At 54.7% G+C, this 14,798-nt stretch overlaps 6 protein-coding genes and 1 non-coding gene across 7 annotated transcripts; 4 read left to right on the forward strand and 3 right to left on the reverse strand.

Annotated features, from left to right (window-relative positions):
* Nucleotides 1–1,547: 1,547 nt before the first annotated feature.
* Nucleotides 1,548–5,387, forward strand: BDP81DRAFT_388310 (AMP-binding enzyme; the record flags this gene model as incomplete). Its single annotated transcript, XM_060587092.1, has 1 exon — nt 1,548–5,387. One exon carries the CDS (start codon nt 1,548–1,550, stop codon nt 5,385–5,387), a length of 3,840 nt encoding a protein of 1,279 aa, XP_060451419.1.
* An 860-nt stretch (nt 5,388–6,247) lies between these two features.
* Nucleotides 6,248–8,124, forward strand: BDP81DRAFT_3187 (tRNA-guanine transglycosylase). The gene is made up of 2 exons (XM_060584375.1): nt 6,248–6,582; nt 6,652–8,124. The coding sequence occupies exons 1-2, from the start codon at nt 6,348–6,350 to the stop codon at nt 7,824–7,826; spliced, it is 1,410 nt and encodes a 469-aa protein (XP_060451420.1). The 5' UTR covers nt 6,248–6,347; the 3' UTR covers nt 7,827–8,124.
* A 326-nt stretch (nt 8,125–8,450) lies between these two features.
* Nucleotides 8,451–9,103, reverse strand: BDP81DRAFT_388312 (NADH ubiquinone oxidoreductase subunit NDUFA12; the record flags this gene model as incomplete). Its single annotated transcript, XM_060587093.1, has 5 exons — nt 8,451–8,502; nt 8,559–8,760; nt 8,836–8,920; nt 8,977–8,997; nt 9,065–9,103. The coding sequence occupies 5 exons, from the start codon at nt 9,101–9,103 to the stop codon at nt 8,451–8,453; spliced, it is 399 nt and encodes a 132-aa protein (XP_060451421.1).
* A 467-nt stretch (nt 9,104–9,570) lies between these two features.
* BDP81DRAFT_456409 (uncharacterized protein) lies at nt 9,571–11,171 on the forward strand (the record flags this gene model as incomplete). The annotated part of the gene is made up of 4 exons (XM_060593163.1): nt 9,571–9,681; nt 9,742–9,813; nt 9,872–10,152; nt 10,208–11,171. 4 exons carry the CDS (start codon nt 9,571–9,573, stop codon nt 11,169–11,171), a joined length of 1,428 nt encoding a protein of 475 aa, XP_060451422.1.
* Nucleotides 11,172–11,469: 298 nt separating this feature from the next.
* BDP81DRAFT_t25 lies at nt 11,470–11,556 on the reverse strand. Its single transcript has one exon. It is a non-coding gene; the product is annotated as a tRNA-Glu (tRNA).
* Nucleotides 11,557–11,975: 419 nt separating this feature from the next.
* On the forward strand, nt 11,976–12,424 carry BDP81DRAFT_388314 (uncharacterized protein; the record flags this gene model as incomplete). The annotated part of the gene is made up of 2 exons (XM_060587094.1): nt 11,976–12,009; nt 12,195–12,424. The coding sequence occupies 2 exons, from the start codon at nt 11,976–11,978 to the stop codon at nt 12,422–12,424; spliced, it is 264 nt and encodes an 87-aa protein (XP_060451423.1).
* Nucleotides 12,425–12,953: 529 nt separating this feature from the next.
* On the reverse strand, nt 12,954–14,383 carry BDP81DRAFT_456410 (uncharacterized protein; the record flags this gene model as incomplete). The annotated part of the gene is made up of 2 exons (XM_060593164.1): nt 12,954–13,772; nt 13,838–14,383. The coding sequence occupies 2 exons, from the start codon at nt 14,381–14,383 to the stop codon at nt 12,954–12,956; spliced, it is 1,365 nt and encodes a 454-aa protein (XP_060451424.1).
* Between the last annotated feature and the right edge of the window lie 415 nt (nt 14,384–14,798).

Below are 14,798 nucleotides of genomic sequence, written 5' to 3' on the forward strand. Positions count from 1 at the left end.
CAATGCGATGCTATCAAGTGACGAGGTTCTCTCGGTCGTGAAACGAATGTTTCGCTGGCCTCCCATCGAGTTGCTCACGGAGGCGACGCATTGGCTTCAAAAACTTCAGACGAAAGAATGGCAACCTATGGGTGACAGCGCTGTGGCTGAGGGACAGCTCAGGAACCGCATTAGCCAGGTGATCCTGAAGCAGACGATCCCGCGGCACCGAAGCACCTCTGTTCCCTGTCTGACTTGGCCCTGGCAGGTGGAGCATCGGGTGGTCCTTGCGCTTGCCCGGCGTTCCGCGTGGCGATAAAGTGCAACGTCAAATAGGTAGAGAGTACGTACCGTAGGTGCTTTAGTGGACCAGAAAACGGACAGAATCGCAGGCTGCTTCGGAGCTGCGGCGGGCGGGTGTCGGAGGAGTGAGGGGCAAGAGACCCGCTTCTCTGGCCACCGATACCCCACGCCGAGAGGTCTCAGCCACATGGCGGACCGACTCTCCCACCGAGCTGGTGGCGCAACCTGGACAGCGCCCTCAACAGCCTGTCGGGAAAGACGGCGAGTCATTTGACAGAAGCGCGATTGATCTCGCGCGCGTTCATCTGGCATTAAATGACAACTGCAACTCTCTCACTTGTTCATGCTTAAAATGACACTCTGGCCCCCACCTGTTTAGACTTTTTTCGTCACCGACATCGCCCTTGCAACTTTGACATGTGCTTAGAATCTCAAGGTTGACTTTTTGCAGGCTCACGATATAATTACCGCACTATCCAGAGTAAACTTCTTAACTGAGGCATCCTATGCCGCCTATGTGCTTAGGGTCACAGTTGGAGCAATCCCAGCCTCCAGCAACGCGTTTGATGGCGCTAGGGCTTTGTCTGTTACTGATAGCTACATAGACAAACGACCCAGCTGAACCTTGCCTTCCACACTCTTTCATCTTAGACTCAGTTGGATGCAGCAACTTTCCTCGCTTCTATCGCCTTCTTTCGACCCATTTAAACCGCCGGTCAACTTGGCAACCATGCGCCTCATTGGCCGTGGCTTTCCGATAGTGGGTGCTATGGATTGGACTGGGCTATCCTGTACCGACATTTCATCGCTTCGCGACGGCTGTCGGTGTGCATGTGCAACCGCTTCTTCCCTACACGTGTACGCTTCGTCGGCGGGGGACTTGTTCTTGTTGAGGAACCTCTAGCCGGTAAGGGACTTGTAGCCAAGCAAGGTACACGCATTTTCCTTCGCTTCTGTTGGTGTTGCTTTTTCCGCGTCATTCCTTTGCCTCAACTAGTACTTGAGTGGTTGCAAGAGCTTCTGACAACCAACTTTGTCTCGTGACCTCCTTCCTTCCCAGACTCAACACTGCAGTTGCTCTGCCACATTTATTAAGGTGCCAGAGCTGAATCTGTTCCCCTACAACCGTCAACCCCCTATTTAGACTTCACTGTCTGTGGCTCTTCTTTCCATCTATTCTCTTATCGGCTTCTGCAGAGGTGATTCCTTTTTGTTACAACCAGTCAACCAGTCTCCCATATACCCCTTATCAAACAACTGATAACATGCCTATTCTCGACATCACCAAGGATATCGCCGCCCTCTTTGAGCAGCAGGCCAAGGCTACCCCAGATGCTGTGGCCCTTGAGGATGAATCACGAATCTTCACCTATGCTGAATTGGACCAAGAGACACAGACTCTCGCCGATCAATTGCGTCGCAACTATGGAGTCGGCAGAGATAGCCTCGTTGGCGTGCTCATGAGCCGAAGCGCCGACTACGTGATCGCTTCTCTGGCAGCTCTTCGCGCCGGCGGTGCTTTCTTGGTACTTGAGCTCGCATACCCCTCTGGGCTCCTGCGCGATGTCATCCAGGATGCAAAGCCCTCAGTGGTTATCACTCAAAGCGCACACGTCAACCACATCAAGGCGGAAGTGCCTATCATTGTCATTGATGAACCCAGTAACACGACAGTCAACGGACACGCAAATGGCGAGCCTTCTCCATTACCTGCCAGCGATGATCTCGAACGCCTCATGTTCGTCTCATACTCTTCTGGCACCACTGGCCAACCCAAGGGCATCTGCAATCCCCACAGAGCTGCAGTGCTCTCGTATGACCTCAGATTTGGTCTCAGCGACCTGCAACCGGGAGATCGTGTAGCTTGCAATGTGTTCTTCGTTTGGGAGATGCTTCGCCCCCTGCTGCGGGGAGCGACAGTCTTTGCTGTTCCGGATAGTGCAAGTTACGACCCATCAGCTCTTGTCAACTTGCTCGAGTCTCGGCAAATCACAGATACGCTCATGACGCCTACCTTGCTGGCAACCGTCTTGTCTCGTCATCCTGACCTGAGCAAGCGCTTGCCCAAGCTGCGGTCTCTCTGGCTGAATGGTGAGGTGGTCACAACTGACCTCTGCCGTAGGGTCATGAAGGCCCTGCCCGAAACTAGATTCCTTAATGTCTACAGCGCCTGCGAGACTCACGAGGTTGCAGCCGGTGATATCAGCACATTCATTGACTTTGAAGCCCGTGTCTGTCCGGTGGGCCCACCAATGAACCCAGAGAACATCTACATTATGGACGAAGACGGCAACAGAGTTGGCAACAACATCAGCGGAGAGCTCTACGTGGGCGGCGATCTCCTGGCACGGGGTTACCTCAACTTGCCAGAAACAACAACCAAGGTATTCCACCCGGATCCCTTCGTCAACAAGGAAGGTGCACGCATGTACCGCACTGGAGATCTAGCCAGAGTCCTTCCCTCCGGCCTCCTGGAGATCACTGGCCGCGCAGGCGGTATGATCAAAACTCGTGGCTACACCGTCCAGCCAGGTGCTGTCGAAAACGCCATTGTGAAGCACTTGGCTGTGGGTGACTGCGCTGTCTCCTCTCACGGGGAAGGCCTTGAAAGACAACTTGTTGCCTACATTGTTCGCGATAGCGATGACAAGCGGGGCCGAGGAGATGTGGTGATTGATGAGTCTGGATACAGCCCTGCAGCCAGACGTGTCCTTGGAGAGCATCTTGCCCTATACATGATTCCAACTTACTGGGTCGAGCTTGAGCAACTCCCTACTCACGGTGTCTCCGGCAAGACTGACTTGAAGGCTTTGCCACCGCCGCCAAGCCCCAAGCTCGCAGTCAATGGCGAAAAGGAGCAAAACACCAAGATCAAGCTCGAGGCCGTTAAGAAGCTGTGGGCCGCTGCACTCAACATGCCCGACAGTGCCATCACCGAGGAACACGACTTCTTCGACATTGGTGGTCACTCCCTTATTCTCGCAGACCTTGCAAACAGATTTGCCAAGGAGTTTGGATTCCCAGTCCCGCTAGCCCCTCTTGCCGGCACGCCGACACTACAAGGCCACTTGCAAGCAATTTGCGATGCTCGTGACGGCCACACCGCGGCTGTGCAAGCAGACCTCCCAGCCGTTCTCCGCGCTGATTCTATTCTGCCCGACGACATTCAGTCGAACGGCACTGCCATGCGGCGTCTGAATGATGCGGATACTGTGCTCCTGACTGGTGCAACCGGATACCTTGGTGCTTTCCTCCTTAAGTATCTCGTGGAGACCACCTCGGCACATATCATCTGCCTCGTTCGCTTCACGGATCCTACCGATGAGATGCGTGCGGCTGGAATGGCTAGAATCCGAAAGAACCTGATCGATCTTGGCATCTGGGAAGACTCATTACTCGACAGAATGGAGGTCTTGCCCGGAAACTTGTCACGAGAGAGCCTCGGTCTCGCTGCAGAGGTTTACGATGACATCGTCTCCCGCGTTGAGGTCATCATCCATGCTGCTGCCACTGTCAACCTGGTTTACCCCTATGCTGCTTTGAGAAGCCCAAATGTCGGAGGCACCAGAGAAATCCTACGCCTGGCATCAAAGAGCGGTGCCACCCTTCACCACGTTTCTACAAACGGTGTTCTGACGCCTTCCGTCGCGGGTCATTCCGAAGATGCCATGGTTGACATTGATGATGTGCCCGACAAGCTGATTGACGGGTATGGACAGACCAAGTGGGTGGCCGAGAAGCTAGTCTATGAGGCTGCTCGTCGTGGTATGCCGTGTAAGGTCTACCGCCCTGGTACAATCAGTGGTCACAGTAAGACAGGCTCATGCAACGCGTGGGATCTTCTGAATGCCCTGATCGTTGAGTCATTGCACCTAAAGACGGCGCCGTATGTCGACGACTGGTTCGCCGAAATGACGCCTGTCGATTTCGTCAGCGCAGCTATCACGACTCTCGCCAACCACACCGACTCCGAACAATTGGTCTACCACCTTGGTGACCCCAACCCAGTCTCTGCGAATTACATCTTCGACAGCCTGAATGAGCTCGGGTTCCCTACCAAGCGTGTGCCCTGGGACGACTGGGTCGAGCTGTGGACTAAGAAGAGAGGATTCGGTACTGCGGGCGACGTCCCTTTCACCGTCGACATCCTTCGCGGCGGTATGCCTACCGCAGAGACTCTTAAGGCTGTGACCGTCCTCAAGGACGAGGCCACGGCACCCGCTCTGCTCAAGTACAACCTGCCCCGTCCCAAGATCGATACCGATCTGCTCGAGACTTACACTCGGCACTTCTGTGCCAGAGGCTGGCTCTCTCGACCTCCGCGCCGAGCCAACGCTAATGGAGCTACATCTCGCGTCAACAAGGGTCGTCTGGCTGGCAAGGTTGCCGTCATCACTGGTGCTTCTTCTGGCATCGGCGCGGCTGTTGCTGCTGGACTTGCCAAGGAGGGCGCTCACGTCGCCCTCGCAGCAAGACGCACGGAAGCCCTAGAAGGTGTAAAGGCTAAGCTTGCCGGCACCGGTGGCAAGGTCCTCATCCACAAGACGGATGTGACGAAGAAGGCGGACGTTGAGTCACTTATGCAGGCAGCAGCCGACAAACTTGGGCCAGTCGATATTCTTGTCAGCTGCGCCGGTGTCATGTACTTCACCATGATGGCAAACAACCAGACTGACGAGTGGGAGCGCACTGTCGATGTCAACTGCAAGGGTCTCTTGCACTGCTTATCGTCTACGGTCCCTGGCATGCTCGGCCGAGGAAAGGGTCACATTGTCGCCATCTCATCCGACGCTGGCCGTAAGGTCTTCCCTGGTCTGGGTGTGTACTCTGCCAGCAAGTTCTTTGTGGAAGCGACTCTGCAGAGCTTGCGTCTCGAGACGGCCGGTACGGGTCTACGTGTCACCTCCATCCAACCTGGTAACACGGCTACAGAGCTGCTGGGTATCTCTACAGACGCTGAGGCCATCAAGAAGTACGGTGAGCCCACTGGTGCCAAGGTCCTGGACGCCGAGGATGTGGCTGGTTCAATTGTGTACGCTCTGTGTCAACCAGAGCATGTTGCTGTCAACGAGGTGCTCATTGAGCCTAGAGATGAGCCCATTTGATCATTTTTTTATCAGCCCTCTGGCAGATGTTAGGGAGGACAGCGTGTATATGCTCGTCATGATATAGACTCTAATTGCATCTGCGCGATCTCAGTAATATATGAAACGAAGTTCCAATGCCTCATGTACATTCCGTGAATTGCTCTTGTTGGTCCCTCATATTATTTGAACTGCCGTTGCATAAGGCCCTCGTTGATGGTTCCCACGCTTCGGGCCACATGCTAATCTGCCGATCATTAGGTACCTTGTTTCCTGCTTCCAACCTTTCCATCTGAAAGTCGTCAATCTTGCATCAGCCACCGTAAACGTACGTCATTCTCCAAGCCTTCATAGCACCCCGATAGCCGTACCGACCGGTGCAGCGGTACCGAATGGAAGCAAAATGTTGAGGCAGAAGGCAAAAGCAGCAACACCGCTATTCCCCGTTAGATCCGCACACATACATACCTTACGGGTACAGCTGGAGATGCTTTGGCCATGGGGTGATCGGATCAAGACATGGGATTTGACGATTGGCTCGAATTGAAATGCATTTGCGCTGCCCAGAAACCCCTGCAGCATCTCCCCCATCGGGACCCCGCCGCAATCACTTGGCCCGGGGCCGGGGCACCGGCTTCCCGCCAAATCCACCGTCCCACAGGTTCCGAGGGGGAAAGAGCGCAAGCCACGGATCAAGCCACGGATCAAGCCACAACCAGACTGCAAATTGTGGCTTGCACAGTGCTGGCTGCTCTTTTCGTCTTCACACCATCTACGCTAGAACGACCCCAAGCCCTCGACATGGTGATACGGTAAAAGTGAGCGAGTGACGACCAGACGACTGCCATTTGAGACTTTTTTTGTGTTAGAATACCATCGAATTGCGAGGACTGCTTTGTGAGTCCGGCGGTCGACTACAAAGGAACCCTGCGGCACCAGGGTTGACTCACATACCGTTGGAAGGGTAGTCGATGTGTCAAGATGAGTGATACGAAAACAGCCGACAGGGCAGAAGGCATGATTTTTGAAATTCTGAAAAAGTCCTTAGATGGCACAACTGCAGCTCGTCTCGGAAGACTGAGTGTACCCAAGCGGAAAACCATCGAGACGCCTAATTACTATGCCGTCGCTTCGAGGGGTGTACTTCCTCATGTCACACCTGATAATCTGAAGAAACATGCGCCCTTCAGTGGAGCGTACATGGCACTCGAGGACTGTAAGCACATAGTCTCATTTGCCTCTCTGGACATGCTCGTCGAAGCGCAAAGCTAACCGTTGACCAAAGTCATCGAGAAGAAGAATCCTTCAGCACTGTCAATACCCTCGCCAGACAAAAAGCCACTCCACACCTTTTCCTGCCTACCAGAGAGCATAGCTACGGTTCTCGCTGCCAGAAGAAACCCGGCGGTTAAGACCCCCGTGGGCAATGGCGCGAAGTTCGTGGCTATCTTCACCTCGACCGGCTTCAGGAACCTCTCCACCGACGAGTACTGTGCGGCTGTCGAGACGTTGAAGCCTGACATCGCCATCGGTCCCGCTGATCTATTCCACACGAGCACGATGCCGGCCGCAAAGAAGCTCGTTCGCATGGCCGAGCGAACCGAGGAATGGACCGACGTCTTTCTGACGGCCAAGAGGCGTGAGCTTCTCAAGGAGTCCGGGGTGTCGGTGTTTGCGCCTGTTCTTGCGGTGCCATACACTGTGCAGTGGGAATACCTTCGCCATCTGGCGGACGAGGTTGTCGACTCGCTTTCGGGACTGGCTCTCTACGATGTTGATATCTTGCCCGATATCGAGGACCACCACAAGTCCCTGAATTCTCTTCCCCGCCTGTCCTTGCACATTCCTGATACTCCGCAAGCCATTCTCCGACAGATCTCCCTGGGAGTCGACATTTGCACGATACCATTCATCAACGCCATCTCCGACGCAGGTGTAGCGCTCTCCTTCACTTTCCCACCACCCGAAAGCCAAGGCAACGCTATCAAGCCTCTCGGCGACGACATGTGGGCTCCCGAGAACGAGGTAGCCGTAGAGTCCCTTTCCCAGGGCTGCAAGTGCTACGCCTGCACGACACACCACAGGGCCTTCCTCCACCACCTCTTGAACGCCAAGGAGATGCTCGGCTGGACGCTGCTGCAAATCCACAACCACCAGGTGATGTCCGACTTCTTCGCCGGCATCAGGGCGACCCTCGCAAAAGGCGCCGCGGAGTTCGAGGAGCAGTCGGAGCGCTTCGTCGCGGCGTACGAGGCTGAGCTCCCGCAGGGCACGGGGACGAGACCGAGGGCGAGGGGCTACCACTTCAAGGGCGAGGCGAATCCTAGCAGGATCAACCCGCCGGCGTGGGTCGACTACGCTGCGGACGGCGAGGACGTCGCGGCCAAGGCAAACGGGGCGGCGGTAGCAGCGGAGGGCAGAGACGCCGCTTGTCCCGGATATGGGCTCGCTGGAACTTGAGGAGAAGGCATTCGCTGAGGTTGCTGGCAAGAACTAGTAATCCGGGACAACGGATGTTGTTCGCCCATGATGAGCCCGATAGATAATCAAGAACCATAGTGACTATCTTCAAGGATGCCGGCAAAATAGAGAGGCCTGGCTAGTTTCGAAGTAACAAATTAAAACACTTTACACAAGATGGATTTCTTCCTCGTTCTTCCTCGCCGATCTTCCCTGTGGCTTTCTTCCGAATAAAAAGGCGACAGCAGCTATAACAATTGATGTAGGAACACATGCTTATGTTGAGTTTAGGGTGGTAAACAACACTCCAACGTCAGATTCGTCACAAATCCCAACTTATTCGTCTCACCGAACTGCCCTCCCGCGAATATCGTGCCTGTTACCTTGACTGTGCGCAGGGCCTGGCTCTATGCTCCTGATGAATCAATCACAGTAAAGAGGAGCGGCATGCAAGCCAGTTCAGGCAGCTCCCTAAGGACCTGCAAACTCTCTCACCATGTCAATGTCGGTACTTTAGTATGAACCAGCGTCGGCAAACATCGAAAACGTTTTAACACAAAGAAAAACCCTGATATTGCGTTAAGCGACTTTGGCTCATGTACATCAACCCCGTTCTACTACAGCTCATTGCCTCTCAACAGCCTTGGGCTCCCACGAGCGAATCTTCGGCTTCACTCTGCGTCAGTTGTTAGCATTTTCGTTCCAGTCTCGACTGACGGCACTGCCACTCACGTGTTGTATGGCTTGTAGGCTCCCGGGGTAGCCGTGAAGTTGGGAAGTACGTGTGGCACTTCCCACTTGCGAGTCTTGGTCTGGAGAAGGGCGTCCTCGGTAGGCGGCTTGTCCACCATGTATCCCAGCCAAGCGTGCCAGCCAGGCTCGACCTGCGCCGAGTCGTAGTCGTGCACCTTGAAATCCACCCAGCGCGTACGCACTATTCGTTGCTTGTTAGCCCCACGGTCTATAATTCTTCATCGGTGGCGCTATTCGCTTTGGGGGGGTTCCATACGGGGAAGTTCGTCGTTGTTCTCGAAGTACTTGTTGCCGGCCTTATCTTCGCCTACGAGACGACCATGCTTGGTGTCACCGATGTACTATTGTCGAGCGTTAGAGGGGCAATTGCGATCGGGGGTTTCGGGAGGCCATGTACCAGCAATTGGCGGAAGTAGTTCTAGAAGCGGATGTTAGCGGTGGCAGTGACAGCGATTGACCTAGCAACTACATGCCTTGATTCCAACCTTGCGCAGGTTGGCGATTGTTCTTCCGGGGGTCGACATGGTGGCGGCTGGTCCAATTGACCTCAAGAAGCTCTACTGTCGACGATGTGATTGAAGACCTGACGTTTGGGAAGGTTGAGCGACGCTGGTGCCAGGGTGGAGTCCAAGATTACATAAACTCGAAGGCAATTGGTCTTTGGGTTCCCTGGCGCTCGCGGCAACCCCCGCCGCCAATGACAGAGCTTCATGCACGCACCCTTGTCCCCTAGAACTTTGGAACCTCGAAAGCTCTCCGTCTTTGGATGAACTTTTTTGGAAAGAGTACCTAATACTAGACATCCCGAAGTGGTAGTGGAATACCAAACGACGAATACGACATGATTGTCCGTGGCGTATCACGGTGCTCTACCAAGCTCAAGCTTCCATTTGCCCGAACGAACATTACACGCGCTCAACCGCAATGCCGACAATTCGCGACGCCTGCCGCCGGTACCCCAACGGCTTCAAGCTCCGGTAGCGCAGCCGGCATGCTTGCGCCGTTCGCGAGCGAACTCGACAAGATCGCACCTTCTTTCAGCATCAATGGGTCACAAATTCAGATCATCAGGACACCGGCCGATTTCTACGAGACGTTGAAGGTGTGCATTACGAACACGTGTAGCACAGGCTGAGGACTTGGGGACTAATACCGGATGTAGGAGCGGATACGGAATGCGAAGAAGAGGATCTTCCTGTCCACGTTGTATATCGGAAAGACAGAGAAGGAGCTGGTTAGTCGATACGCCATGCGTACAGGCTGGTAAAGGCGCTGACGGTGGTCATGTCTAGATTGCGACCCTACACGAAGCTCTGCGAAACAACCCCGAGCTGAAGCTGAGCATTCTGACGGACGCCCTGCGAGGGACACGAGAGGAGCCAAATCCGTCATGCGCATCCCTTCTCGCACCACTTGTGTCGGAGTTTGGCCCAGATAGAGTGGAGATCCGCATGTACCATACACCAAACCTGACGGGGTTGAGGAAGAAGTACATACCGAAGCGCATCAACGAGGGTTGGGGCCTCCAGCACATGAAGCTATACGGCGTCGATGATGAAATCATTCTCTCTGGGTATGGAGCTGCTGCAAGGCATTTCGAGTTGCGACTGCAACTAACAACTACGCAGGGCGAACCTTTCATCCGACTACTTCACCAATCGACAAGATCGTTACCACCTCTTTTCTTCCAAAGAGGTCACCGACTACTTTTGGAACATCCACAATGGCGTGTCGTCTTTCAGCTTTCTCGTTGAGCCTTCGCAAGAACCTGCTGGCTTTGCGCTGACCTGGCCCAAGTCCAACCCTGCGCCTTCTCCCCTGACAGAGCCGAAGCAGTTTATCGGCACCACCACGCCTGCCCTCGATGCTCTGATTTCGCCTAGGCAAGCTGACTCTGCGGACGCGGGCAAAGACACCAAGGTCTACATGCTCTCACAACTCACACAGCTCATGAGTCCCAACACCTCCACTGAGCTTCCCGCCGTCACTCACGTACTGTCAACCCTCGGCAAGCCCGAATACGCCGGCTCGTCATGGACCTTCACCGCAGGTTACTTCAACCCTGCGCCGTCACTGACTAAGCTACTGCTCTCGACGGCATCACAAAACAATGTCGTCATCACCGCCTCCCAGCAGGCAAACGGTTTCTACCAATCCCCAGGCGTGTCTGGACTCTTGCCCGGTGCCTACACCCTCCTCGCGCGCCGCTTCGTCCGCGCCGTCCACGAACGCAAGCTCGACGACTCCATCGCTCTCAAGGAGTGGCGCAAGGGAACGATCGGCGAGCCCGGTGGATGGACATACCACGCCAAGGGCCTCTGGATCACGTTGCCTGGAGAACAGAACCCATCAATCAGTATCGTTGGCAGTTCCAACTATACCAAACGCAGCTATACCCACGATCTTGAGGCTGGTGCCATGATCCTCACAAAGGACGAAGACCTTAAGAAGCGCCTCGGCGAGGAACAGACGTGGCTCCAAGATCACGCTGAGCGAGTCACCCGTGAGGACTTTTCCAAAAATGAGAGGCGGGTTGGCATCCAGGTGAGGATAGCCATGTGGATTGCCCAGGCCGTGGGTGGCGCCTTGTAAACTTTTGACGGTGTAAAATAGATAGATTTGGAGCTACTCGGACTCTGTTGACGGAAGCCCGCTGCGAGAGAGCTTGTGTACGACTTGGATAATAAAGATACCCGTGACTTTGGTTGTCAATTATCACTTACTGTGTTGGATAATCAACCTTTTGCGTGACGACTGAGACGTATTCATGGAACACCGAGAGTGACAATATTGAGAATTAATGATCAGGGAAGAAACATAGCTGCCTTAAGTTCATGATGGCCAAAAATGAGTCGTTCAGTCAAGTAAACATGTGCCAAATGGCAAAACTTTCCGAAACCGAGAATCGAACTCGGGGCTATGCCTAACCTCTCAAGGAGATGAGAGGGCATCATGTTGGCCACTACACCATATCGGATGTTGTTGAAAATCTGGCTGAAATTTGACAATAACAATGCAGTAAGCCAGCCTGGTGTGCAAGGGTGGACCTTACAGTGGTGCCCAGCACCCTGATACCCAATCTTCCAGGGCCCTTCAGCGCTGTATCACCCCCAAATCTCCGGGCCCAGACGACCTGGCCAGCGACCGAATCGGAAAAACTGGATTTGCAATTATTCCGCAACCTCCAGCGATTGGGCCATTGGATCCGGGCGCGCACGGCGGGTACCACACACCTTGCAGCCCGTCACTCCGGGGGAAGCTTCACATCGTATCCCGAATTGTACGGCCCATCCCCAATCGAACTACTCACCAATTCTAACGTCCCGGCGGACAAGCGGCCCACCTCGTCAATCGACTTACCACCATCCTCCGAGACGAACGCATCTTACCGCGACAATGGTCGGCAGAGTCCTCTTCTGGAGCGGCTTCGGTGCGTGATACCTACTCTATCCTCTCCCATTCATCAGGCGACGACATCTATACGGAGCGACGTCCCCGTCTACCATGGAGGCCAATCGAATCCACAACGATAGCCTATACGAAGCCTCAATTTTTTCACGCTGCGCAAGTTGAAAATGAAAGATACCACTAACATAGACACCCCCCAAAATACAGGCTTCGCCGTCCGCTTCTGGCAAATGGGCATCGAGCTTCGCCCCTTCTTCAACAAGGAGTCCCTCTGGGTCTACCCGGTCTACATGCTCGGTGGCGGCAGCTTCGGCTACTGGCTCCAGGGCGTCGACGAGAGGCAGTCGTCTATCCTCAGCGAGCGCAAGTCCATCCTGCTCGAGAAGCGCGCGAGGGCGGCGGCGCGCAAGGAGGAGGCGGAGAAGGCTCAGTCATAAGAAGAAACACAACGCGAAATTTCGATTGTAGACAACCTATCGACAAAAAAGAAGAAGAGAGAGACACAAGCAAGCCAAGGGTTACCGAGATGGAAACAGCTTTGTGACGTTCGTCTGAGTATGGAAGAGCAAGGAGGGGGCCGGTCGATTCGGATGTGGCCGGTTCGAGACCTCGAAGAATCATGTTCGTTCTCGAAGAGGAATTGAGATTACGCAGGGACCGGATGGGACGCCAATTGGGAGACCCCTTTAGAGGAGAAAGCTTCCTGTGTACATATTGCGTAGAGAGGGTGGAGAGGCTTAATTGACGCCGTAAAAGTCATCGATATCGACATTGTCATCTCCAGGGATATGCTCATCATCAAGTAAGCCTAGCTCGTGCTTCGGAACTGGTTATTCTGCCCAATTGGTCTATGGTGCAACCTAAATCGAGCTATCATGGCTGGTATCTATCTAAAGGGGCCACCACAGCAGAACCCCTCGATCCCTCTCAGAACCTCCCTCATGGCTGCCATAAACATCACCTGCCCTACAACTCCTCCAGCTTCCGGAGAATAGCAGGCACAGACACAGGTGACGTGATGCCCAGCTCCGTGACGACCACCGAGATGTGACGGTCACGGGTGGTGTCAAAGAGCAGTCTGAAAGCCTCCTCGGTATTCTGCTCGGGGTCGATCTCGTTATACGTGAGCGAGTCCATGGCGACCCTCTCGGTAAAGTTGATGGTCTCGCTAAGAGCCATGACCCGGATACCCTGATCGGCCGCCGCAATGGCAATGTCGCTCGTGCCGGCCCTGGCGTACATGGCGCCGTTGCTGAACATGGCTTCCGCGCCGACCAATACGCGCGACGTATCGCGGAGATGGTCACGCATAGCGCTCAAGTCGGGGCTGTACGCCACCTCGACGCCCTGCAGAGCCCGCAGCCGCTTCGCGAGGTCGCGGCCGGTGCTCTCAAAGGGGTCATCGACGACGGTGACGGAGAACCGCTTGCCGTCGGCGTGGGCCTGGTGGAGGGCGCGCTCGACGAGCGGGTGGTGGGCGTAGGTCAGGACAACTTCGCCGTCGGCGATGTTGTCGGCGGCGGTCTTGACGATGACAAAGTCGGCAAGGGTGATGCGCTCGCGGATGAAGTTATCGACAGACTCGCGGAGGAGCTTCTTGGCCTCAAAGTCGGGCAGGTCAATGTCGATCTTGCTGACCTGGAGCTTGAGCCAGCGGACGGCATTACCCATGGAGAAGCACATGGGTCTGCATGCTGAGAGGTACTCGATCTGGGGATTCAGGATGTGTGATGTGAAGTGGCGCGAGAATGTGTTACCCGGGGGTGTCGTGTAAGAATCAATAACCTAGTTCAACGTTAGGGGAATCGGACTTTATGTTGAGTTCGAAGAAGAGGTAGTGGTAGGCTTACCTTCTTGAATGCCAACAGAGTCGCCTCTAGTCTCGTGGTACTGTCGGTGATCGTAAATGCGCTCATCTGCTGACCTAGAGCTAGAACTGCCGGATGGACGTCCTTATCGACCTCCGTCATGTGTATCCTCTTGGCCATAGACAGGTGACTGAAGCACTCAGGGACCTTGGGCCTGGTGTCTTTGGGAATCGCGACCGGGACAGCCTTGACCGCAGGACCACCTCTCGCACCACCGGCGCCCTGAGGGCCGTCTTGTCGGGGTTTCGATTTTCCTCCTTTTGCGTCTCCTGAGGCGCTCTGCTGAGCCCCTCCCTGGCCGGGCGGTGGTGCTGGTTGCGCCTCCTTGGCCTTCGCTCTTCTCGCTGCCTTCTCAGCCTTTGCCTTTGCCTTCAGCTCGGCTCCGGATAGCTTCTTCTCGCCTCCCTCTGCTGCTGGCACAGCTGCTGCGTCCTTCTTTTGCGCTCCGCCATCTTTCTTGGCAGGTTGCTGAGTCTTCTTGTCCTCGACAGCCTTAGGAGGCTCGGTGTTTGGTGTTTCTGTCGCCATTGCTCCGTCCCTCTTTCCCTGTTTTGCGTCGCAGATTTTCTTCGGTGGGCTTGGTTCAATTTCGACCGACAGTGACGTAGAATCGGATTGTTTGGGTTGAATTAAGAAGATATCGTCGAGGCTCCTTCGGGTTTGCGGTCGGAGTTTCCTTTGATTGAGTCAAAAAGGCTGAGAAGTTTTGGAGGGCTGAGTCACAGGGGTTTGCAAGGCGGGATGCGACGGGTGCCCCGCGCTAAAAGCTCGCTAAAGCTTACCTGCATGGTGCGGGGAGTGACGTTCTCAGTTGTGGTGCCAATCACTGCTCAACGGTGCACATGATTGCTGCAGCCATCTTAATGGACAAATGGAAAGCTTGTTTATCTCTATATTCAGATGGTGATCAAGCCATGAGAAAGACATATCCATGTTGCAAAGA

Source organism: Colletotrichum phormii (genome assembly GCF_030913505.1).
Source record: "Colletotrichum phormii strain CBS 102054 chromosome Unknown BDP81scaffold_1, whole genome shotgun sequence".
In the NCBI taxonomy this organism is placed as follows: Eukaryota; Fungi; Ascomycota; class Sordariomycetes; order Glomerellales; family Glomerellaceae; genus Colletotrichum; species Colletotrichum phormii.

Coding starts and splice junctions, on each gene's coding strand:
- BDP81DRAFT_3187 (XM_060584375.1), top strand. CDS start 6,348: ATGAGTGATACGAAAACAGCCGACAGGGCAGAAGGCATGATTTTTGAA. Junction 6,583..6,651: donor GTACATGGCACTCGAGGACT/GTAAGCACATAG, acceptor CGTTGACCAAAG/TCATCGAGAAGAAGAATCCT.